A 26694-nucleotide genomic window follows, 5' to 3' on the forward strand; every position below is an offset into this window, starting at 1 on the left:
AAGGTGTTTGTAAACCGCTTTGAGACTCCTTTGGGTAGTAAGCAATAGGGTACAGAAATCCGTTCTTTTAAGGAGCAACCATGAAAGAAGCATGTGAGCACATAACAATTTACCAACAGTGAAAATATGGGAGACAGAAGGAACAGGGTGGACACCTGTGTACTGTGACTACCCCAGGTGTATTAGGGCAGAGGGGCATTTCGGTGAATGTGGCCTAATTCACACAAGAAGGGAAATGACATAGAACTGGGGGGAATTGGTTGCCATGTAATCTTCCCCTAAGAAGAGTCTCCAGTCTGATTTTCCCTTCACATATCTGAGGACATGGCTCTGGAAAGCTCATCTGTAACCACTATGCCACAATTCCCAAAGGTCAGTCCTCTCCCACACTCAATGAACATTCCACACCACAGGTTCTTGACACCCATATCTCCACACCCATACCCTCATTTGCCGCCATGCCACCACAACCTCCCACACAACACACACATTCAACCCCATGCCCTTACAGACTGGACAAGTCCTCCCCTTCCTCTTCCCACTGCCAAGCTCTAGCACCCATTTTATTCTTGGATACAACGGCTTTGCCCCTAGTCTTTAACCCTCCCCCCGCTCCGGAGGAGCGGGAGGAATAAAGGAGTAAGGGCAAGTGGGGAGAAGTTAGGGCGGGCCCTGTCCGGGATAAAAACTCGGAGGGCGCAATCAGATTGGGCCCTCCGAGTGTCACTCGAGGGCCAAGCAGCCAAAGGGGAGCCGCGCAAAGCGCGTCTCCCCATTGGCTGGTTGGCCCAGCCTCGCCTGGGCCAGCCGGGGAGTTTCCGCTGAGAGGAAGAAGCCTTCCCCAGCGGTAAGTCCTCCGGCCGGCTTCCCCTCGCCCAGGGAGCCTTCTGCCGAGCCCTGGGGCAGGCTCGCCTACTCTTGGGCCCGCCAGAAGGCCACAAAGCCCACTCCCGAAGTCCCAAGCCTTCTGCCAGGCCTTGGAACAGCCGAGCCTGCTCCTAGGCCTGGCAGTAGGCCGCGGAGCCCACCGCCCCGAGCCTTCTGCCAGGCCCTGGAGCAGCCGAGCCTGCTCCTAGGCCGCGGAGCCCACCGCCCCCGTCCCGAGCCTTCTGCCAGGCCCTGGAGCAGCCGAGACTGCTCCGAGGCCTGGCAGTAGGCCGCGGAGCCCACCGCCCCCGTCCCGAGCCTTCTGCCGGGCCCTGGGGCTGCCGAGCCTGCCCCTGGGCCCAGCAGAAGGTCCCAAGGCCACCTACCTTCCTCTGTTCCTCCCTTCCTCCCAGCATTCCCTTTGCCCTTTCCTTCCCTTCCTCCCAGCATTCACTTTGTTTTTCCCTTTCTCCCTTCCTCCCTCTCTTCCATCTGCCTCTTTCTGGCTACCTGTTTCTCTCCCTCTTCTTCTGTCTCTATCTTCCTCCCTTTCTTTCTGTCTTTCTGTCTCTCTCCTTTTCCTCCTTCCTTCGCCCCATCCCTCCACCCACCCATCATGCTAGGGCCCGCTGTATTTTGCCCACAGCGGGCTTAATGTTGTTGTTGTTATGTGCGAAGTCGTGTCCGACCCATCGCGACCCCATGGACAATGATCCTCCAGGCCTTCCTGTCCTCTACCATTCCCTGAGTCCATTTAAGCTTGCACCTACTGCTTCAGTCACTCCATCCAGCCACCTCATTCTCTGTCGTCCCCTTCTTCTTTTGCCCTCAATCGCTCCCAGCATTAGGCTCTTCTCCAGGGAGTCCTTCCTTCTCATGAGGTGGCCAAAGTATTTGAGTTTCATCTTCAGGATCTGGCCTCCTAAAGAGCAGTCAGGGCTGATCTCCTCTAGGACTGACCGGTTTGTTCGCCTTGCAGTCCAAGGGACTCGCAAGAGTCTTCTCCAGCACCAAAGTTCAAAAGCCTCAATTCTTTGACGCTCGGCCTTCCTTATGGTCCAACTTTCGCAGCCATACATTGCAACTGGGAATACCATAGCCGTGACTAAACGCACTTTTGTTGGCAAGGTGATGTCTCTGCTTTTTAGGATGCTGTCTAGATTTGCCATAGCTTTCCTCCCCAGGAGCAAGCGTCTTTTAATTTCTTTGCTGCAGTCCCCATCTGCAGTGATCTTGGAACCCAGGAAAATAAAATCTGTCACTATTTCCATTTCTTCCCCATCTATTTGCCAGGAATTGAGAGGGCCGGGTGCCATGATCTTTGTTTTCTTGATGTTGAGTTTCAAGCCAACTTTTGCACTCTCCTCCTTCACCCGCATCAACAGGCTCTTTAGTTCCTCTTCACTTTCTGCCATTAGAGTGGTATCATCTGCATATCTGAGGTTGTTGATATTTCTCCCTGCAATCTTGATCCCAATTTGTGACTCCTCTAATCCCGCATTTCTCATGATGTGCTCCGCATACAAGTTAAATAGGCAAGGTGACAGTATACAGCCTTGCCGAACTCCTTTCTCAATTTTGAACCAGTCAGTGATTCCATGTTCAGTTCTCACTGTTGCTTCTTGACCTGCATATAAATTTCTCAAGAGACAAATAAGATGCTCTGGTATTCCCATCTCTTTAAGAACTTGCCACAATTTGTTGTGCTCCACACAATCAAAGGCTTTAGCATAGTCAATGAAGCAGAAGTAGACGTTCTTCTGGTACTCCCTAGCTTTCTCCATGATCCAGCGTATGTTGGCAATTTGATCTCTAGTTCCTCTGCCTCTTCGAAATCCTGCCTGTACATCTGGAAGTTCTCGGTCCACATATTGCTGGAGCCTAGCTTGTAGGATTTTGAGCATAACTTTGCTAGCATGAGAAATTAGTGCAATGGTGCGGTAGTTTGAACATTCTTTGCCGGGCTTAATATCTAGTTGTATATATTACAAACATATTGCCTTAGAAAGGTTCCCTTTCTTTTCTGCTGATTGTTCCTGTATCTGACAAAATGTGCATGCATACAAAAGCTTTTGGTCTTAAAGGTCCCACTGGACTCAATTTTTTTTGTTTGGTTGTTAGATTTAGGGTTGGTAGCATCTTTAAGTTTTAAGGAGACAGTTTTGACTCTCAAAAGTTTATTCCTCTAAATCTTTTTAAGGCTCTACTGGATTAGTTTACTGCTCTCGCTGAACAACGTTTAAATTCAGTAGGACCTTTAACACCGAGATTTAATTCTTCGTATAAACTTTCACGTCCATGCACACAGTTTCGAAGACAACTTAGTTTAATTCTGGACATAAACTTTGTTCTTTTGCGTCGGACAATGCGGCTACCCTCCGAAACTGAATTCCGTTATTGGGGCTGCGAAAGGGGAATTCAAAAGTTTACACATCACGGACTGCGCGTCTTTTACTGCAGCTTTACCTGCCTATTGACGCGTTTTGTAATCAAATATGTCCTCTGGCCCAAAGAAGGCGGCGCTTGAAAGAATCTCCCCGCAGTACAGAAGCTCCAAACGCGACCGAGAGGACGGCGGCTGGGGCGAGGCTTCAGAGGGCGGAGAGAAATCCTGCCACGGGATTGGAGGGAAGAGAGCTATGCAAATATGCTGCCTTGTGAGTGGCCACTCTTCTGGGGCCTCGGAAGCCGACACAACGTTCCGAGGGTAGCGCCCCCTTCGGAGGCTGCGGGGGTGACAAGGCTAATGGGCGCGGCGGCGGCGGTGGTAGGCAGCAACGGTCGCTGCCTCCGCCGTTGGGTGCCGCGCGTCGTCATGGAGGCGGGCGTGGGTTTTGCTGGCGGCTCGGCGGCTCGGTGGCTGGGGACGCTTCGCTTCGACAACCGGGCCTTGCGGGCTCTGCCGCTGGACCCCTGCGCGGAGAACGTGCCTCGGGCCGTGCCGGGCGCCTGCTTCTCCCGCGTGCGGCCGAGCCCCGTGCGGAACCCGCAGCTCGTCGCCCTGTCGCGGCCGGCGCTGGCGCTGTTGGGCCTGAGGGAGCCGCGGTCGCCGCGGGAGGAGGCTGAGCTGGAGGCCGAGGCCGCGCTCTACTTCAGCGGCAACCGGACCCTGCCCGCCTCGGAGCCCGCCGCCCACTGCTATTGCGGCCACCAGTTCGGCTCCTTCGCCGGGCAGCTGGGCGACGGCGCCGCCATGTACCTGGGCGAGGTGCTGAACCCGCGCGGCGAGCGCTGGGAGATCCAGCTCAAGGGCGCCGGCCTCACCCCCTTCTCCCGGTAAAGGCCCCAGGGCAGCGTGTCTCGGCGGTTTCGGTCAAGGCCGGAATGCTCTGGCCGCCTTGGGGTCCGGGATGTCCGAGAGCATCCTGCTCATTTCAGCGGGACTGGGGCTTGCCTTGCAACTTCTCGGTTGAACCCCGTGCAATTGCTACACCCAGACTTTTTCCTTGAACCTAAAATTCACTGAGTTTAGTGGGGGGCACTCTGAGTAAGGGGGTACATGGATGTAAATCTCACTAACTTCAAAGGAATTTACAGTCCAGTAGAAAGTAGAGCGGTTAGCCGCTTCCACTAGCACAAGCATATGCAGAAGTAATCTTAGTCCATTGAAATTGAGCTGTCTCATTTGGTCTTAATAAAAAGCCTTTGCTTGTTTTTTTTACTTTGCCTATATTGCATTTTACACTTGGCAATCCTAAACTCTGGTATATCCAGTAGGCTTTACATTCAGAAAAGTGTTCTTAGTGTTGCATGGTTAATTATGTGCCCTTGCCTTTTCCTGTGTACCTTGGCTCCTGTAACCAGTGTGTTTTTCTTGAATTGTGTAAGGTAGAACACCCTTTCGCTTTCTCCCTCTCTTTCAGACCATGTGGACAAGTTATTTCCCTCACCATTCTGTAGTGGGAAGGAGGGTCAAAAATCTTCCCACCATCTTAAAAAAAAAAAACATATAACATTACCTGTCTGATGTTTGTGTGTTTTTATAAATAGATGATGATACTAATACAGATGTACATTCAAGTAACCCTGACATAACTGTACCTGCACTAATATTAGCTGACTGAGAAGTGTTCTGAACAGTCAAAAGGCTCCACAGACTTTTATAAAGATGAAAATAATTAGTTTCAGAAGGGTGTTGTCTGTTCTGTTACAGGTTAGCAGACAGAAAGTAATTGCAGCCTAGGTGTTTCTGAGTATTGCATTGGAAACCCCTTATTCCCTCAATGTTTTCAGATATTTATTCCACACTTTTCCCCCAATTGGAACCCAAAAAAATTCACATGATCTTTAACCACTCCTGATTTATCCTTAGCAGTATATATCCCTGTGAGGAAGGCTGAATAAGAACAATCAACCCAAGTTAATCCAGTGAATTTTTATGGCAGGATGCCAATTCAAATCTGGATCTTCCAGATCCTAGTCTAACTTACTAACCCTATGAAAAAGGTAAATTTGTAGATATGATTAGACAACTGCAGGCTAGCCTTGAGACTTTATTATCTTGGGACTGGTTTTGCTGGTATGACTTATTTCACAGTTGGCTCTCCTGAGGTATTACCTACCTCCTTTCCCCACATCCTTAGTTTTGAGGCAGTAACTAGCAATTAGCAATGTACCATCCATAACAGCTGGATGACTGGTCTGTGGACCAATGAACTATGAGTGGAGAAATTGAAAGAGAGGATGGCACTGCTACCCAACTTCACAAAAGAGAATGAAGGTAGCTTGGAATTGCTATCAAGCAGGGCACCAACACACTTCCTGGGAGCCATCTTTGGGGATAAATTACAAAATAGATTTGAATTCAGCAAAAATATAATGACTCCCGAAAAGTTTTGAACTGGTTCATCTGGAAAACAGCATTTATTTGTGAATTCATTAGCTATGCTGTTTTCTGGACTGCAAGCTGCCAGTTTGTGCTGCCAATTGTAGTGTTTTGTGAGCATTGCATGCAGTGATATAACATGCACCAGACTTCTGCAAGTCTCAAATGGATGTGACTGCATACTGAGTCTCAGAACAGACTCAGTGAACAATTAGTCTGGAATTTACTGCTGGTGGAAATAGTAGTGGCCAGGTGAGATAGCTTTAAAAATGAGTTAGATGGCTACTAGCTGTGGTGATTGGAGGGAGCCTCCGTATTGGGAAGCAGCAAACCTCTGGAAATAGCAGTGCTGGGAGGCTACAGCAGGCAACTTCCTAGGCAACTGATTAGTCAGATGGATCCAGCAGACTCTTCTTAAATTCTGATCAACAGTACTGGTGGTGCTAAAATCCCAAACCAGAGCAGCACAAACATTGTACTAGCTTGCACCTTCTTGCTATGCATTCCCCTCTCCCAGTTTAGAACTGCTATGATGTCTCCCATGTAGTAATGTGGGGTGGGAAATTTTCTACAATGGAGAAGTGTATAGTTTTTTTTTCCACATAAAATTTTCTTCTCCACATATTTTTCCTTCGTTGTCAGGGCTGTTGTGCTGCAGATATTTTAGATGGACTAGATGTGGGGTATGAAGCATGGACAAAGCCCTGCGCTTGTACATGGTGTATTTGCCCTCTTTTTAAACATTATTTAAATTTGAATCTGAAAACTTTACAGTTCAGATTTTCTCAATAAAAAACACAACACTAGTTCCACATCTTTACAGGACTGTATTTTTCTGATCTGTCAGCCATTACAGCTTTTTTTCTCTTCATACTCATACTTCATGCTTCATACAATTGCTTCATACAATTGCCATGATCCCCCTTCCTTTCTTGCAGTTTTAAGAATGGCAGGATGGTCTTGTTATAGTCTCTAAATGTACGTTGTTACATAACTCATTTATCAAGGGGATAAAATGGTAGAGTTTTTCAATTTAATTAGTTCAACCAGATCAAAAGAATCAGTAGTATATCGTTAGTAGTAAAGAAGAATACTTGAAAGCATAAGCGCATATGCACCTGAAGCCTCCTCTTTGGCTACATTTTTTTCCAGTGACTTTGTCCCTTTGTCCTCACATTTCACATTTGATTTTTTAAAGATTTTTTGAGATATTTGCTAAATTCCAGATTTTAATGTTTAAAAATATTTTTGTTAATTACAGGCAAGCTGATGGTCGTAAAGTTCTGCGATCAAGCATTAGAGAATTCCTTTGCAGTGAAGCAATGTTTCATCTAGGAATACCTACAACTCGAGCAGGAACATGTGTTACATCTGATTCAGAGGTTATTCGGGATATATTTTATGATGGAAATCCAAAAAAAGAGAAGTGCACAGTTGTCCTGAGAATCGCACCAACATTTATCAGGTAAACATACAGTTCTGTAGGGTCTGCAAAAGGGAGCTTCTCCACCAGGCATTCACCTGAGGCTAATCTGACCCATCAACATCCGTAGGTCCCCCTTCACAATTCTGATCTCCTTAGGAGTTTCATTAATATTGTTCCTATTGATATTGTTCAATTAGATCAGTTACAGTAATTGTTAACTTACATCCTTGTTGAAACTGTTCATGTTGTGTTATGTAATAACTGTTTTTTATACATTTGATTTTAATTTACCTCATAATGTTCCATGTAAACTGCCCAGAACTATATGGGAGGGTTCTATAAAATAGAAGAAAATAAAATAAAAATAATATTGAAAACTCAGTATTAACTATATAGTTACTAAATGTGTTGTCAAGCAGTTGCCTGAAGGATACATGTTTTGCCTGCAGTAGCTGTAAATATTTCCTGGCTCTGTAGCTCGGACTTTTCTTAATTACTGGTAAAAAGATGTACTAAAATATTTATAATGTGCAAACTTCCATGTGATGTGTTTCAAAATGTTTATTATATTAGTCTAGTAAAGCTATATGCTGCTGTGACCTGGATAGTAGAGACTAGCTGTATCTTGCCAGATCGCAAAAGGGTTGGTCTTGGCTAGTATTTGGATGGGAGACTACTGAGGAATGCCAGGGTCACGACACACCACACACATACACACGCCAATATGCATTGGTCTTATTACAGGAGGTGTTACCAAAATGCATTTTAATTGTTTTGTAAAAAATATATACAGAAAAAAGTATAGAGGAAAATCTGGCTAAAATATCTGTTAATGGGCTGTTGCACCTGAAAACTTGTCACCTGGTGTCTGTATCTCTGGGGAGGCTTAGAACTGGAGGCTCTTCCACCTTATAGTCTGTTATGTTATTTTTATTCAAAGTGCAGATCTGAATTCCACAGAGCCATTTTAACCAGTCTCAACTCATGTCTAGTAGCTGAGAAAATTATTTTTCTCTTAGCTCATCCTTCTGTCACTTATGGGGTATCATTGTTACCCAGCAGCCATAAAAGTTATGGCTAGAACGGCATTTGAGGCCTTAACCCATTGTAGTACAATTTATAATTGTATATCTTTGAGCTAGGGTTTTATACAAGTATTTTAATCTTATGTAATTTCTGTATTATATGTTCCTCTGACATATGTTATTTGTTCATATGCCATCAGTCTCTCTCTGTCTGCCCCCAATTGAAACATTTTTATTGTTTGTATGAAAAAATGCATTTTTTTATTTCGAGGTTTGAAATGAGCAACTTTCACTCTGATCTGAGTTTTTAAAGTTTATTTCCCCCTCTCTGGGCAGGGAACAAGCTGGGAGGGGGGAAGTCAGTCCAGTTGCTTTCCAGACTTACATCAGCCCACTTTCATACAAATGCTAATAGGTCTAGACATTGGAATGGTTAGCTGCCCCATACACACACAAACACCCCTTTCAAGTGAGGAATAGAAATTTGGAGATGTTAAATACTAGGGAGATTTCAGGAATTAGAAAACTGGAGATCTCCAGGAAAAGCCTCTTTGACCTGGCTGTTCCTGGTCAATGGGTGGGGAAAAGAGAAGTGATTAAATTCAGGGGAGCAAGGAGGCAGGGCTCTTTGGGTGTTGAGTTCGTCAGAGCAGACCGAACTCTTAACTGGAGGACACAGCCGTTAAGCATGTGCCGGCCAGAAGATCATGGGGAAGCTTCAAGGTAATGTAAACTCTGTAGAGATCTATAACATCCTAAGCTAAGGAGTCAGTCCTGTATTGTAACATTAAACTATTAAAGTTATAAAACTGGGTTCTCTGTACCCCATAGACTTCCACCATCTTGGACACACTATTTTAGTGCCAGGAGGAAGGCATGCAGTTAGCAACTGGTTATTCCCCAGGAGCACCCAAGGCAGCAAACAGGCCCCATGATGACCTGGTGCTGAGCAGAGGGAGACAAAGGCCTCAGAAATGGGAAGGGAAGTTAGGAGTCCTGACCCTCTCAGCAGGCAATTCCTACAAAGGTCAGGTGGTGGTGGTGGAATGAGTGAAAAACCTTCAGGTGTTGGGAAAACCTTTGAGGGCAGAGTGGAATTATTTCTGCCAGAGTTTGAATTATTTCCAGTAATAAAAAATTATTTTAAATAGGTTTGGATCATTTGAAATTTTTAAGCCTCTTGATGAATATACTGGACGTAAAGGCCCCAGTGTTAACAGAAATGATATTCGAATACAAATGCTTGATTACGTGATCAGCACTTTTTATCCAGATGTTCTGCAAGCACACCCTGACAATAATATTCAAAGGAATGCAGCATTTTTCAGAGAGGTATGTTAAGTGCTATTGTGTATGTGAGAGAGTATGAGAAATTTGTGGCCCACGCATTGAATGGTACAGAAGAGATTTCAGTTTCATACCAGCCCTGTGAGGATTCAACCCAAAGCTGTTCAGTGGGCTTTATAGATAAGCAGGAATCTAAATATTTTTTTTAAAGGTGAGAATTTGTCTAGAATGTTGTCACATCACATTTTAAGATACATTTTCAAGATCTTCTCGAACTTTTTCAAATCCATTTAAGGATTTTTTTTCTAGTCTGTTTTCTCATTTCATGCAACCACTATGTATGAGAGATGTCAGATTTTGCTTGTATTCTCTGCCTTGTTATCTGGTCTGAAGTGACTCTTAAGTACACAGCTTGCTGTGGGATTTTGTTCTGACAATAACAATTTTTAAATCTAAAATGAGTTCTCTTACAGTATCCATGAACAAAATAAGCTGTTATTCTTCCGTAATTTATTTATATCGATTACATATTTCATACCACTTGAACTTGTACAGTGTTGTTGATATCATTGGCAGTTTCCACACAATTATTTGTTTATGCAGAACAAAATTTTCCTCCTGTATGAGCCCAGAGTATGTCCCCTGAAACTCTGTTCCTGGTGATCCTTATTCCCACAAGACAAATATATCAGGGGGCATTTTGGTCTGCTGCAGAGGTAGGAGGCAGGAAACCCTGCATGCTGCTGCAGAAATACTGACAGGAATCCAAACCAAAGGGAACAAACAAATGTAGAGTTTGTGAAGCTTATAAAGAAGAGTTGGCTTTTATACTCTGCTTTTTACTACCTGAAGAGTCTCAAAGCAGTTTACAATTGCCTTCCCTTCTTCTCCTCACAACAAACACCCAGTGAGGTGGGTGAGGCTGAGAGATCTCTGAGAGAAACTGCTGTATGAGAACACCTTTAACTGGACTGTGAGTAGTCCAAGGTCACCCAGCTGGCTACATGTTGCATATGGAGGAGTGGGGAATCAAACTCAGCTCTCCAGATCAAAAGAAGCCATTCTTAACCATTACACCAAACAGGCACTAAGCAAAGCACACTATACCATTGAGACTGCTACCATACTGCCCAGAACCATTGGTTCTTCTCTGGATACAGAGCTCTGTATGTGTAGCTAATGTTCCCTTTTCTTCTGTGTTCCTAGCATACCATATGATATACAATTTGTATTGTTTATTAGAACTTTATTAGAAGGTAATTGTATTTTAGCGAACTTGTTACACTATTTTCATAATTGTGTGTTAATTGTGTGTTATGTGGTGTCGAGTCTATTCTGACTTACAGCACCTGTTGACCAAAATATTCAATCAGTAATAGCTTTTCTAGGGCCCTGTTAACCAAATGCTATTACTATTTTTCAAGACCAATTGACTCAGGATTCTATTAAAGTATAATGACTGGCTTTTATTTCCAGGAAAGTATTCTTAGGATAGCAGAGTTAGTGAATTAATCCATTTTATGATGGATTTTCCTTTTTTTCCTACTGTATTCAACTTTTTGTAGCTTTATTCTTTTAACAGTGAATAAAATCTTCTCATATATTGAAACTGATTTCAGCTTTGCTTTTTAACTGATTTTAATTTACGTTTATTAATGCTGTTTTTTTGTGTGGGCTGGGTACTAGTTTTAATTGGTTAACTTTATTACTGACTGATGTTTTGTGGGTGGCATGGATGTCCTAATAATCGGGGGGAAGTGAACAATTTGTATTTGGTGTGCAATTTATTTTTTAAATGTATACCTTTTTTATATTTAAAGAATATTCAAATTTGCTTTTGTGAACAATATAAAATGGATACAGCATTAATTTAAAATATAAAAAATTAAAAGGGGCAGTGCACACTGGTGATGGTATACAGCCAAAAAACATAGCAAATTAAGACTCATCCAATCCTTTGTTAAAAACAATAGCTTTGGACTTGCCACCAGAAAAGACAACCTTAGCATATAGACAAGATGTATATGGGAGGAGGAGTTCAAATTCTATGGGTTATAGAATCATAGAATAATAGATTTGGAAGGGACCTCATGGGTCATCTAGTCCAACCCCCTACACTATACAGGACACTCACAAACCTATCACTATGTTAGGCATAATATGGTAATGTGATGCCTACATAATATGGTAATGTGATGCCTACATAGTGGTTGCATGAAATGTTCAGAGACTGAAAGATCTTGAAAGCTAACCAAGTTGTCTGTATTCAGGTAACATTACGGACAGCAAGGATGGTTGCAAAATGGCAGTGTGTTGGATTTTGTCATGGTGTGCTCAATACTGATAATATGAGCATAGTTGGTCTTACAATTGATTATGGACCTTTTGGATTTATGGACAGGTCAGTATGAAATATTTACTTGAAATATATAAATGTTACATTAACTGTACAGAATGGCAGCAAGGTCAGTTGTCTTAATTTTTTCAATCATCAAAGATTTTTTGGAAGGAATTGAAGCCTGGGTATATATATGATATGATTTCTAATCTGGTTTGATATGATTGCTTAATGTGTATTTAGTTTTATATCTGTCCTGTGTTTATATTACCTGTGTTATCTATTTTGTCAAATTAAAATGAACTAGTACAAAATGATGTTTCTCCTTAACCCATTATGCACGGCAGCAGCTATGCCGTGCTGCCGCCATGCTTTTAGCCCTGCCGTCCCCCGTGTATGCACGGGGGTGGAGCTCTGCCGGCTATGCCAGCACAACGGCCCCGTGCATACAACGTGGGGCCGGGAGTGCTGCTAAGCAGCGGCAGCAGCATCTGTGTGTGTGTGTGGGGGGTTGGGGGCAGGGGGCCCCCACTGCAGGAAGGTGGGGAGCAGCATGCTGCTCTCCCACCATGGCGGGGGCAGGCGGGCCGTGGAGGCGTCCCTGCAGGGGTGAGAGGCATCCCTGCAGGGATGCCGTAGGTCAGGGGAGGAGCCGGGCCAAAACCCAGCTCCTCCAATTATGTACAGGGCTTCGTCGGGCTAGCCCTCCAGTAGAACCATGTTTTGTTAACACGGGTCTTCGAGGACCTGGGTCGGGCTGGGCCCTGAATGGCAGCGATGTTGGGCATAATCGGGGATTTTCTCTGAAGCCCTGTCACCGCCATTTTGGACATTCTGGCCCGTGCATAATGGATTCTTGAGTGACATTTGACCAGTAAATCCTTTAAAGTAATTTAGATCTCCTATGCTGTAGCAAGGTTTTTCTACTTAGTCATATTGATGAAATATTATGCCAAATAATTATCTTTGCTTTTATAGATATGATCCTGAACACATATGCAATGGGTCTGATAACACTGGGCGTTATGCTTACAATAAGCAACCAGAGATCTGCAAATGGAATCTCAGGAAACTTGCTGAAGCTTTAGTTCCAGAACTGCCCTTGGATATCAGCATGACAATTGTGGAAGAAGAATACAATGCAGAATTTGAGGTGCATTATATGCAGATAATGAGAAGGAAACTAGGATTCATACAACTCCAGCTAGAAGAAGATAATAAACTGGTATCTGACCTTTTAGAAACTATGCACGTCACAGGTGATTGTGGATTATGTTTATGTCATTAAAAGAAATGCAAGGCAATATTCATTTGTTGGTCTATTTAAGCTGGTAATATGGATCACAATGCTTTCCAAATAACAGCTATACAAATAGTTAAAGCAGTTTAAATCAGAAATCCCTATTTTGTTGAGCTTATGAGCACTTTGTCTTATCCAGCTGAATTTAATATCCATTAATTCTTTCAGGGGCAGATTTTACAAACAGTTTCCGCTTCTTGAGCTCTTTTTCGGTAGTCTCTGATCCTTCATCACTGGAAAACTTCTTGGATAAGATTTCAAAGCAATGTGCTTCTATAGAAGAACTAAAAGTTGCATACAAGCCTCAAATGGATCCCAGGTATCTTTTTTCCAAAGCAGCGATTGTTCTTTTGTGTTTAATATTTTTTTCTTAATGGGAAAATGTTGGGGGTGGAGGGCAGGACATCAGGATATTGACTTGGTAGCTGAGCCATCAATTTGGTAGCTGATTGAAGGCAGCACCACCACCATTATTACAAATTATTGCAGAAGACCTGTTATTGCTGTGGTATTTTCTAACCTAATCCATTATTTGATTTTTGTTTTCCTTCTGTTCACTTTTTTGTAGACAACTTTCAATGATGCTGATGCTAGCACAGTCTAACCCACAGCTCTTTGCCTTAATTGGAACAAAATCCAATATAAATAAAGAATTGGAACGCATAGAGCAGTTTTCTAAGCTGCAGCAGTTAACAGCTGCCGAATTGCTCAGCAGAAATAAAGGACATTGGAAAGACTGGCTGCTGAATTACAAGTGAGTCAGTTTAATTCAATTTATTTGAGGTTTGTTAATTCAAAATTGATCAAATTATGGAAAGTCAATCCTGTTTTACATGTGTTCAGTATTGTTTCTCCTTTTTTATAATACAAACAAACCATACTGTTTAGATGAGTGTTATAAATTGGTCATTGAAGCTATTATTTTGTATATTTGGTTTAGTGTTATACTTCAGATAAGATATTTAATTTTAAATACCAATATCATAATCGATTACCAAAATATTTAGCTTTTACTCCTTCAGATGTTAGACTTTTAATAGATTAAATCTCAACACTGGCTTCTGTATATCAGATCAGGATGTTATTCTAAATCATATACTTGGTTTTATATATGTACGTATTTCAGGAAGGTAATGAGAACACTGTATAAAAGTAATAAACAACTTTTCCATTAGCCTTAACTTCCTTGTTCTTGTTTGTGTTCTTTCAGAGTTCGGCTAGAAAAAGAATTAGAACACACTAGTGATGCTGGTGCTTGGAGTGCTGAACGTGTGAAAGTTATGAATTTAAACAATCCAAAATACATCTTGAGAAATTACATTGCTCAAAATGCTATAGAGGTAGCAGAAAATGGTGATTTCTCAGAGGTAAATCATGCTTCTCTATGTTGCTGAATAAAAGCCCATGAAGTAGTCAAAAGAATATAGAATGACTAAGAATATTCCTTTTAAAGACACACAAATTATGTAGTCTAGGACAGTGGTCCCCAACCTCTGGTCCAGGGACCGGTGCCGGTCCGTAGATCAGTTGGTACCGGTCTGCGAATCCTTGTCCTCCTTCCTGGCTGCTGCCTGGGGGGCTGCCCTGCCACTCGGCCGCCAGCTCACCTTTGGTGCTCTCTGGCGGCCACCATGGCTGGGGCTCCCCCTCGGCGTGGCACTGCACAGCTGCTGCAGGCAACACCCCCCAGTGGACGGCGGGAAAGCAAGTGGAGCAGGGACTCAGGCGGCAGCGACATCCCTCGGCAAAAGACTACCCCCCGTCCAGGCCTCAATAAAATTGTCAAGTGTTGACCGGTCCCTGGTGATAAAAAGGTTGGGGACCTCTGGTCTAGGACAGTGGTCCCCAACCACCGCGGCTCCCCCCCCCCCCTGCAATGAGAAACTTCCCAGGCCGCAAGCAAATTGGCTGCCAAAGCAGCTGATTAGCTTGTGGCCCAGCAAGCTTCTTTTTGCGGAAGGGGGGAGAGGGAAGCACAGCCGTCGGCGCAAATGTGCATGCGCTGCAGGTACGTACATGTGCGGAAGTGCCGCACATGCATGTTTGTGGCTGCGCATGGCGCAAATGCGCCTGCACAGACCTGCACATGCATGAAACTGCTGCGCATGTGTGGCCGCCGGATCACCCACACCCACCAGTCCGCAGCCTAAAAAAGGTTGCGGACCACTGGTCTAGGACTCAGTGGTCCCCAATCTTTTTATCACCAGGGACCGGTTAACGCTTGACAATTTTACTGAGGCCTGGGGGGAGGGGCAGTCTTTTGCCAAGGGCCATCGCCGACACTGCCTGAGCTCCTGCTCCACTTGCTTTCCCGCCGGTGCCCCCAATTTTCCGCTGCCCGCTGGGGGGCACTGCTAGCAGCAGCTGTGCAGTTCCACGCCGAGGGGGAGCCCCAGCATGGTGGCCGCTGGAGAGCACCAAAGGTGAGCCAGCGGCAGAGTGGCAGGGCAGCCCCCGAGGCAGCAGCCGGGGAGGAGGACGAGGAGGAGCCGCGGCCCGGTACCGACTGATCTATGGACCGGTACTGGTCCTCAAACTGTGGGTTGGGGACCACTGTGGTATGTGATATGCAGGGTTTTCATAACAATTTACTAAGAATTTGCTCTCCTTCAGTTCCTGTATATCTGCCTGGAAGTCTGATGTGCCGTCTTCTGTTGACCCTGCCTGCCACAGATTACTCATCTATAATGTTTGGCCATAATAATAGCAACCTCGGAAACATGGAATTTTCCTAATCCTCCTTCTCCCCCTGCCCACTAGGAAGCGTCTTTGATGGGCTGTCTCCTGCTGACCCAGCCTACCAGGGATCATCCATTGTGCTTCTGCAGTTTTTCATAACCTTACCATAAATGATAAAAGTCATACCAGGGTACCTATAAATGTGGTAAAAGTAGGATTTTGGTTTCTGTCATTATAGGATCCTGGTTCTTTGGTGTAGTGATTAGTGGGATGTCTGATATGAAAGATTGTGAACCACTGTTCTAGTGAACACAGGGCCTCGTTTTTACACTTTTAGTGGCATTGCTTTAGACCAGACTTCAACGATTCTGGATAATAATAACAGGAAAAAAATTCCATTTTATTTACAATATTATGATACCATGGTCTCCTGAATCCCCCCCTCCTGAATTACTTTACAAGCAAGCAAGTGGTTAAAGGTTAGAAAACTCTCCTGTCTCAGTTCAGCTTGCAGTTGTGCAGGAGGCTCCAGATTTAACACAGTTAGATATGTACATTGGAAGCAGTGATTTGGTTAAGGGATTTCAGAGGGTAGCCATGTTGGTTTTCTAGATATGAGTCCATTGGCACCTTAAGAGATCAGCAAGGTTTCCAGAGTATGAGCTTTTGGGAGTCAGAGCTGACAACGGAAGCTTTGAATCTCAAAAGCTCAGACTCTGAAATCTTGTTGGTATCTAGGGTGCTAGTGGACTTGAACCTAGCTGTTTGATTAAGGAATGTTTACTCAGTAAACCAGCTAATTCATTTTTATGACACCAGGAATGAGTTACTGGGAAACATATGAAAATATTTGTAGTGTGGTTTTATTTTGTAATATTTTATGTTTTCTGTTGTTGACTTACAGATTATTTTCTTTTTATACCATGTCATTGACTAAAGTAGTTTTGAAAAGCACACGATTAGATTCAGGATTTTGTTGTAACAACTGCATTCTTGCTTCCCTCCTAGGTACGGAAAGTCTTGAAGCTCTTAGAAAAGCCATATGAAGACACAGAATGTCACAGTGAAGAGCCTGCAGAGGAAGATGTGGCAGCTGCTGTTGCTGCTGCCGCCTGTAGTTCTGTGACAACTAGCAAGCCTCCATATAGTAGTAAACCACCCCTCTGGGCTTCTGAGCTCTGTGTCACATGATCCTCGTAAATGCCTTGTTAGTATTTTCCACAAAGATCTTATCCTGTGGAGAATGCAGCAAGGCACATTAGAAGTACTATTAAGTCACAGACAGATTGGATGTCTTTGCAGTCTCACCTTAACCATGTTCATTTTATGTATGAAATGTGACCATCACTGTTCCATGCTCACTGTTATGGCTTTGGAGACAGACCATCATTCTGTCTTCTCTCTAGTGCTGTTGTATTTTCACACACATGGATCTTTGAACATCTGAATGAAATCTGTTTTTGTGAAGACAAAAATAACAAACCAGATGTTGGATATATTTTTGTCTGAAGGTGAACTAATGGTACTTACTGCGCTTTTATTATGCAAGGATATTTGGTTGTCTCTTGATAGAGGGGGTGTTTAAGCCCATTGTTGCTTATTTTGAAACTATGTTTCATTTAACTGAGTAGTTCATTTATTGTGAACCTTTGCATTTCTGTTATGTTTTTAGAAACATTGTCATGGGGCTCTAAGAGAAAGGCTGTAATAATGTGGCTTTGTGAAAGGGAATACAGATGACTTAAGAAAATCAAATCATGTATTACAGCTTAATCCTACTAAGCTGCCATTCATGCAGAAGTGGGTATGCATCTCTGTTTGGATAGGGAAACGCACCCACAAATTGGTGTCATGATTGTGGTTCAGAATTGCATCCCAACATTTGAGGCTGGAAGTAGTTTAACCAGATGACAAAGCAGTGAAGGCAGTCCTGATTGTGCCAGTTACTTCTAGAGACCTATGATCCCCTTTCTTCCTGTCCTAATATGTGAACCATAGAGACCCTATACTATACTGTGTGGTAATGAGTGTCTCTTTAAGCCAAACTGCTCTAACTGGATAACTTTGCCAAAAATGCACATTATTTGCTCTCCAGGTTCACATGCAGCATGCTTTGGATACTCTGTTTATTTCCTGTATATCAACTTTACTACCTCTGTAAAGTCTTCCGTTCTCAAACTGTTTGCTAATGTGGACAGTTGCTTGATCCTATTTTAATAGCTGAGTGGCTGAAGGCTTTGGCTATAATCCTAAGTAGTTTCCTATTAAAAATCAATAGGACTTTAAATTGTAACTTGGAAGATGTAACCAAATTCAGCAGTGAAGTATATGGATAGGTTATTCCTACCATATTTTCATTTATCTGGACAGCATGCTGCCGCAGTAAACCTCCAAGGTTGTCACTCTGTGTCAGAGTGGACACTCAAGAGATGGGAAAACTCAGCATATTGAATAAGCATGAGGATGGGGACATGGGATACAAGAAAAATCTTTGCAAAGAACACAACCTTGGATATATTTATTTCTCTATAATTAGCAAGTTTTAATTGTGGTTTTGGAGGTCTTGTGTACAGATGTTTCTAAAAAAAATGTGCTCAGGGCAAGTGATGGGAATGGGATTCCTGTTCCTCATAATCAGACTTGAGCTAATCTTTGTCCAGATTTTCCAATAATAAATGTTGTATGCAATTTTTAAGTATAGCACTTTAGTCCTAATGATGACATTGATTTTCTCATTCTGCATGTAGGAGCAATTATCTGACAACTATATAGCTGAAAATAAATGAACTTCACCACATTTGTAGTAAAAGTTGTATCTTGCTTTGATTGAGAAACTATTCTCTTTGAACTATGTTTTTGTATTGATATCGCTAAACAATCACTTTCAAAATGTGTCAAAATAAACTTTATTGCTTTTATTTTTGAAATTACATTGGAAATGTAAGAAACAGGAACAGTGACAGCATACATAAAGCCTGGAACATAAAATGGCTGTGGGTAAGCCACAAAGTCACAAGACCTGCGCATCATCCTCATCTGAGTGCGGAACGATTCTAAAAGCATGTGCACTGGCATTAGTGAGTATATGAATGTGTACTCTGGCAATGTAGTTTTACAGCTACCTATTTAAGCTTGTGCAGCCTCCTGGCAGAGCAGCTCAACTTCATGTAGCCAGCATTCTATTTTAGTTAGTGGCTCCCTCTTATCCCAGTCCAGGATCTAAGAAATTAAAACTAAAGTCTGCCATATAAGAGTCTCAATGGGGATGCTGTTGAAACTGTACTGATATAGTAAATCTACACCCCCACCAAGGAGGATTCTGCCCTTTGTTAGAAATGGACAGAAATGAAACTGATTGTGAAATAGCTTCAGCATTGGTGGTAGAAAGTTCAAACAGATTTTGAATGTGATAAAGTCCATAACAGACCAAAAGAGAAGTAGAAACAGTGACAGAATTTCCCCCTCACTGCAGATCTGCATTACAAACCCAGCTATTAAAATAGGCCTAAAAAAGAGAGCTGTTTACAAAAGACTGAGATGCAAAGACTGGCTACATAGCAAGACAGTTTTTAAAATCTTTGAATCTTTTTCACGAAATAATGCAAGTGATGTTTATAATAAAGCTTTTTAATTAAGACATTTGCTTAACCAATTTTTTTTTATTTCTTGCTTATTTACACAAGAAGACTTTACAATGCCACAAACAAAAAATTAATAACAAATTTACATTGATGCAAACATTGTCATATTGGTGCTGGGCTGCATGCTTTATTGCACCCATGATGACATGAGAAACTTCTGCCATGCTATGGAAAAAATAGAGCATATTCCCACATTTCCATCCTAATCTTTATGAATTCCATTGCATCTTCAATAGAGTAATGGAAAGCTTCTCTTAGAAGCACAATAGCAAGAGCAGCATTCAACCAAAGCAGGCTTTATAAACAAACATATATACAAGATAGTGCTGTCTTTGTTCACGTAATATAAGCTACTAGTTAAACAGTATCAAAGCTCAATTATCCTTGTAGTAGTTGTTAAAGTTGATTCGCAGTAGGAAATCCTCTAGGTGAGGCTGATATCCTCTGTTTACCAGTTTAGTGACAACTGTAAGGACAAAAGGGAGAAAACAATTTCAGTTTGTTAAAATACTTCAGTAAGACACATTTTTATATTTTTACTGCAGAAGAAATATAGTTACAGGGGGCAATACTGTTACATGAGCCTCTATAACTTCCCACTTACATGTGTCCTGGGAAACATCCAGAGGCAAACTGCCGACAATAGCGGCAGAGTCTTCAGACCTGGCCAGCTGGGTGGGTGGGAGTGGGCAGGGCCTGTGCAAGGCAGGGCCCAATTGGGACGTGCGACAGGCCACATCCACTCTCCGCCCACTTAGCCCTTAGCACGTTATAACCGCGAGCCCACTGTTACAGATAAGACAGCGAGGAAAGCACTATTGCACAAGATCTGTGACAAGCTTCTGCTAATGCTGGAGCCAAGCCGAAACCTCTCTATAGAACACTAGAACATTTTAGAGGATTCAACAGCTGTTGTTTTTTTCCTGGGCTACAGCAAGATTTCACTTGTCCATTTTAAGATCTTGTTCTATGGTTTCCAGCTGACAGCATTTTAGGTATTGCCTCTCTTTAGTTGTGAAAATAGTTTAACTCCTTAGCAAAAGTAGACCAAGCTTCAGCCAAAGCACCATGAACAACAGCTCTTTGTAATCTTAACCTGCCACAGCTGTAAGTTTCACCACATGCAATGGAGCTTGCATCAGAGTAAAAACTGCAGACTGTTGGTCAAGGGGTAAGATTAAACCTTTTGTTCCTTAGTGATATTTTTCACCGGTTTTTCTCTGCTGGATGACGTAATGCAAGCTTTCCCAAGTATCAAAAATATGAAAATATGGTGGCCATAGTTGAAACCCCGAGGATACAGCTCTTTCAAAAAGCAGAAAACAAAAATGCTGGGAACCACTGAAATCTTTGCTGTTGAAATCTCTTTCAACTGAAGAAATAGAAAATTAGAAGCTTCTTCCTGATGGTAAGAAATTCAAGGAGCATGTGTTGTGCTACCCAAGACAAATATGAGAATATTTCCCCCCTAAAAGGTGAAACACCTTACTCCAATTATATGGAGACTTACCATTAAATAAGAAATGGGAATAATACTTGAATGTGTTGTAGGATTGCTGCATCAGACCAAAGTTGGGGTGAACTGCCATTTGCTTGCCAGCATCAAAACTCCACGACTGAGATATTAACTGGCTACGGAACTTTAGAATTAGGCTAAAGATACTGTGAATGATGTTCATCACGGGGGCTGCCTTTTCAGTCAACAATCCCCTGTGAAAACCAAATAGACGATACATTTTGAAAAACACTAAAGGGACTGTTATATTATGAACCTGCACGCGGCAACACAAAAGGAAACCCTTTGCAAAAACACGGGCCACCCTTTAACAGCCTCAGGAACTTAATGTTTTAAGTCAGCAAACCCTGACAGTCTTTTCATCTGGTCCCTTCTGGGTTTGCATGGCAAAGCTACTCTGATAATAAAGAATCCGCAACACTTTTGAGGCATGTATTCTGATCTTTATGCAGCAGAGCACATTTGGGCCATCAAAAGTTCTTTCCTCAGCCTGCACAACCACCAAATGCCATTTGGCAGGTTACCACCACTTCACCCCAAGTTCTGATTATTTTCCTGGAACCCCTGTTCCCACCACTCTTTGGCCTTTCCCATCATTTAGAATTCACAACAATTTTCAAATTTATGTAAAATTTCCTGTCAGTCTCTTTTTCTTGCAAGTCTCTTATTCAACCTAATAACTTTGGTTAAGCATACAAGTGACTTCCTGCAAGCCAAAGAGACTTCAACTCAATGTCTGTCCACCATGATGTATGAACTGATATTATTTATTACTCTAGTTTGTCACTTTTCAGCTAAAAAAGGCTTTCAGCGTGACTGACAAAATAGAAGAATGCATTTACATCAGGTTAACATGGACCACCTTTTAACAGCCTCAGGTGCATCATTTAATATTAAAGCATTAAAAATCAAGGTAAAAATCAAGCATTAAAAATCTGAAAGGTATGTAGTCAGGCCAAAACAATATCAATCTTGGCTGAAAATTAAGAACTGCAAGATTGTTTTCCCTCATACCCTCTTCTATACCTGCATTATGCAACTGGCTCTCCAACACATGAAGGTAGGGAGAGGGAGACAGAGCCATTGGTTTGAGAATGCCCATCCTGGCTCCATCTTGATTGGGCACCACAATGATGCTGGTTAAAGTAAAATGCTCTTTGGCGAGGTGGGCCTTTAAGTTTCTGCAATGTTCAAGAGATGAAGCATTTCATCACCTGTCTCTGGTAGCATAACAACATCAGCCAGATAGGTATCATGTGAAATGAAGGGTACCCTCATTACCAAAGTACTTAATGCTCTTCTCACCGGAAGATTGCTTTGTTGAGGTATTCTGCATGTGTTTTGTGAATTTCTTCCAGGTTTCCAACTGAAGACAGCTTACTGCCAAATTCACACCATGTCACATGCAGGATCTGATTGGCAATATAACCTTGAATAACTTTAACAAAGTGCTGCATTTCATGTTTATAGAGCTGGAGCTGTCGAAACTGTACAGAGTTGGATGCATGTTTCACTAAGGCTGAAAAATCAAAATAAAAAGTATTGCAGCATCAGCAAAGGTACAGCTGCAGATTTAAGAGTTACACACTTAGCAATGTAATTAGTTAGAAAGCCAAACAAACTACATTTGTAACAAATTTGCCTAAGACCCAGAGTGTTCACACAGACTCAGGCACAGCAATGGCTGTACCTCTCGCCTTTCTTTGCTTTGGGATTGCACTGTTGACAATTTTCTCTGTTTGTCACTGCTGTGTCTCTATGGTGACTCACCACTAGGAGTTAAACTTGGAGAAAGAGGGAGCATCCCTGGGAAAAAGCTTTTCCTCACTCTCTATGTTAGAGGAAAGGAAATCTCTTTCCTTGAACCAGTATGTGCACACTGTCAACTATTTGAATTTAATGATCAACAGCTCTCTTAGAACATGGATAGAGGAATCACACTTTGCAAATGTGTACAGAACATGCTTATCAGAAACAAAACTGGATTCTTACCGGTTCGCTTTAAGTGGAACCAAACATCCTTAAGAGTCCACACCATGTGTTTCAGTTGCAGCAGGAAGGAGAAAATCTTGTTATATTTATTCATGCAGTTCTCAGTAATGACAATATTTAAGGGCCAGTCAACCTTGAAAAAAAACCCAAATACTATTACCATTACTGCACATTGCTGGAATATATTCCTGCCTTTTTAAGGTCTGAAGTCCTTTATAGCTGGCAAGCCAGACTAAACATACAAGTGACATCAGAGAACAACCAGGATTGATAAACTCAAACTTATCAGATATCTCTATTATTAAAACAATAACAACAACATTAACTTGTGCCTTTGTGTGAGCCCGCTCACTTTGTATCGTAGCTCCAAGCAATTTAGGGCATCAGGTGCATTGGGTTTGAACATTTCTGGAAGGTACTTCAGTGCAAAGGAGAGATTGGATGCAAGGTGAGTGTCTCCATGAAGACTGTATTGCAGCGCCTTGTTCAAGATGGAATTGAGGACAAGTGGGTTGAGAAGTTCACCAGGGGTCTGTCCAGACCCAAGCTAGAATTAGAAATGTTGCATTAGAAAGAATATCCACATGGTCAGAGGTACTTAATGTTGCTCACTGGGGCTTAAAGTTCACGGCAGAATTTTCATTTTCTATAATAAGGAACATTGTTTTGCCCAGCTAGTAAAAAGCAATCGCAGAGTGGGCCAGTCCAATTACCACAGCTAATGTTTATACGTTGCCAGTGAGGCAGATACTGTAAAGGGATTGCAACTAGGGCTGCACGCTCCGGCTGCTTCGGTGAGCATCAAAGCCTGAGGCAGCCAGGGTCGCAGCACGCCAGCTAGTGCCCCTCCCCTCCCCTCAGGCCGCCTCAGGCTTCAGTGCTCACCAAAGTGCCCAAAGCTCGCAGGAGTGTGCAACCCTAATTGCAATGCCACCGTTCCAACCATTTGCTAGTAGCAATGGCCAAGTATCAAAAGGTTAAAGAAAAAGGCTGGGCAATTTACCTTTTCAAACAGCAAATCACTCAGTGACTGAGCAAATTCTCCATCTTCCATCAATAAAAAATGCCTTAAAGCTTCAAAATGCTTCTCAACATTCAGCTCCACAAAGTAGTAGTCAACAATGGCTTTGTTCACAAGGGAAACACTAGTAGCAAGTGAAAACATGGTCCAATTACTCTTTTTCAAAATTAAGACTTTAAATAAAAACTTAAATCAAAACTTATTACTGAGCCCCTCTTTAGTAACCACAGACAAACCAACCAAACATACATGCAGCTGAGATGCATTAACAGGTCCTTACCGGAGTCATGAAAAGCCAACCGAACTCTTAAAGCATATAGGTACACTTTATGGCTTGGATCCAAGAAACATAACAGGCTTGGCGGTATTCCGCTTGTGCTAGGTATTTGGCAACATCTAGCACTTTCCACCCTATGTGTCTATTACAGTGCCCAGAAATTGGTTGCCGAAGATCACGTACAAGCAAAAACACAGATGAGGATACACTAGGCTGACTTAGCATTAAGGGGCTACTGCAGTCTTTCCTTGGCATTTTTGCTCATGCATGAGCTCTAGTACAAGTTGAAGCTTGTACAACCTGATGTGTAAAGATAAAAATGCTCGATTATACAGCCAAATTTTACCTTAGGCTCCTCCCAATGACCTAACCCTTTTGCCAGGCTCCTGTCAAGAATGATTTCAATGAAACAGATCAAGATGGTAGCTGTGCCAGAGAAGGCCAATCTCCTTCTTTTACTAGCACTTGCTTTAATACATAACAAAGAACTGCAGCTTAACAGCATCAATTGTTTGTATCCAATCTAGAAGAACTACTGTTGTCTGTTTTGGTACTTTCTATCATGCCTAGATCCATCTTGACCCCCCCATCCCCCCCGTCTTCCTCCTACTTCTGACATAAAACCATCAGAGGGATGACAGGAACCAGCAGGGGCAAAAGGCCCTTTGAATTTGAATTGCAATTTGTGCTGTCTTTATTTCTGTGATCCATTCTGGGAAAGAACTTTGAGTGAAAGGAAATTGTCTTCAACAGATGAAGTTCATGCAATTAGACTTGTGCCTGCATTCATTTGCAGCCAGGAGCCCACAATGCACCTTAGGAATCCTGTGCTGAGAGCAAGGGAGCCTACTGTAAACAAAATGCAGCATGACATGAGGAAGCTGCAGGCAGGTGTGGGTACCAGGCAAAATCCCCACCCTCTTGCTCTTCTGCCAGTGTAGCAAATCTCTGAGCTGAGGCTGAAAGATGGGGTGCTACTGTGCCCAATGCCCACTCCTCATTGCAACCCCCCCATAGCGCATTTTGTGGAAACTCCCCAATTCTCAACAGAAGGTATTGGGGGGGGGGCACAGGGGCAGCTGGTGTGAACTCAGTCTCATTCTGTTCATGTAATACAGTATCCAACCACATACAATTATAGTAGTCCAATACAAAAATAAATCCTACAGCAAACAGACTGATGAAGGTAATAAGGAGGCACATGTAGCTGAATGAAACAGGGAGGAGAAATATTAGACTTTGCAGATGTGCTAGAAGTTGGCTATATTTTTGAAAGGTTGCAAATCAAGCCATGAATTTGCAGTTCCCTATTTACATATATTGATAAAGGAAGGAAAGACTACTGATTAATACAGTAATATGTTCCCCCTTCTCAAGAACGTGACCAGCAACGCAAAAGACAGTGCTGCAAAAAAACCCTTTTGCTCCTAAACAGTACTTACTGTGAAACCAAGGGGGCAGTAACTGACCGCTTCATCAGCACTGGAAGAGATAAGAGCTCACTCAGCTGTACAGCTGTTTCATCAGTACCCGACTGTATTGAAGGGTCCACAGGAAAAGTATAGGATCTTGGTATCACATGATGCAGGAGATGAGAAACTGGAAGCTCTGCTGTATTGGGGCAAAAAACCACACCTCTTATTAGCCAAGGATACAATCTCAAGAATATATCTGAAAAAATTGTAACTCACTTTCAGTAAGATGATTTTGTGTGCTAGGTTTGTGGTCCCCCACCAGTTTACAAATCAGGAGGACATATATGTACTCTATCACACATTTCCTAATCATCATCACCTGAAAAAAGCACTTATAATCTTAAAACTGCCAAACTGGCTTAATATTTTTTTGGAAATGGCAGCCATTCATTGTTATTTGTAAAATAAAATTAATTGTTAATTGTAAAAAAGCAACCATTTTTCCGGGAAAAATTAAACAACCCTAAAAGGGAATACATTTTTCCACCGGGGGGTTGGGGGGAGTGATGTCAACTTTTATCCCCATCTCTTTCAGGTGTCCTGATCCAAGACAGGATACTTTTCAGAGTTACAGGCTGAAATGGCTGTACTTTGCTCATTAAAATAAATCAAAACAAAACAAGAAAGAAAGTAACAGAATGACAAACACTGAAATGGAAAAAATTGCCTGTCATGGCTTGTGACAAAAAAGACAAGGGAGGGGAATTTCTGATACTGAGGTTGGGGACAAAATCAGAAAGTATACCACCAAGATACAAGGTACAAAAGTGATGTTGGAGAGAGGAGAGAAAGATACAGACAACAAAGCAGGAAAATAAAATAAAAAATGAATGCCACTGGGACATCATAAAAGCTTTGAGCACTGTATAGATTGAGAGGAACATTCAGAAAGGCTAATGTTTAAAGAGTTCCAAGAAAAACTTTTTGAGAGCGTTCTAGCGTGACATCTGTAATTCAGTACATAAGCCACTCTTTATCATCCTGCTTGGGGACTAACAACAAGGCAAATCACTGTATTTCCATAC

General features: G+C 42.5%; 2 protein-coding genes across 7 annotated transcripts in view; one reads left to right on the plus strand and one right to left on the minus strand.

Annotated features, from left to right (window-relative positions):
• The first annotated feature begins 3499 nt into the window (after window positions 1–3499).
• Window positions 3500–19384, plus strand: SELENOO (selenoprotein O). The gene is made up of 9 exons (XM_077338307.1): window positions 3500–4143; window positions 6954–7157; window positions 9295–9475; window positions 11701–11831; window positions 12747–13027; window positions 13237–13387; window positions 13637–13822; window positions 14279–14435; window positions 16756–19384. Exons 1-9 carry the CDS (start codon window positions 3515–3517, stop codon window positions 16945–16947), a joined length of 2112 nt encoding a protein of 703 aa, XP_077194422.1. The 5' UTR covers window positions 3500–3514; the 3' UTR covers window positions 16948–19384.
• TUBGCP6 (tubulin gamma complex component 6) overlaps window positions 18630–26694 on the minus strand; it is a 31724-nt gene continuing 23659 nt past the window's right edge. For all 6 annotated transcript variants that reach the window (XM_077338304.1, XM_077338306.1, XM_077338300.1 and 3 more), the window contains exons 20-26: window positions 25637–25805; window positions 23900–24041; window positions 23249–23443; window positions 22897–23029; window positions 22210–22423; window positions 20899–21098; window positions 18630–19854 (exon numbers count right to left, since the gene is read on the minus strand). In XM_077338304.1, the coding sequence (XP_077194419.1) occupies window positions 19763–19854; window positions 20899–21098; window positions 22210–22423; window positions 22897–23029; window positions 23249–23443; window positions 23900–24041; window positions 25637–25805 (1145 nt within the window). In that variant the 3' untranslated portion in view covers window positions 18630–19762. The remainder of the gene's footprint in view (window positions 19855–20898; window positions 21099–22209; window positions 22424–22896; window positions 23030–23248; window positions 23444–23899; window positions 24042–25636; window positions 25806–26694) is intronic.

Source organism: Paroedura picta, chromosome 5 (assembly GCF_049243985.1).
Source record: "Paroedura picta isolate Pp20150507F chromosome 5, Ppicta_v3.0, whole genome shotgun sequence".
Classification (NCBI taxonomy): Eukaryota; Metazoa; Chordata; class Lepidosauria; order Squamata; family Gekkonidae; genus Paroedura; species Paroedura picta.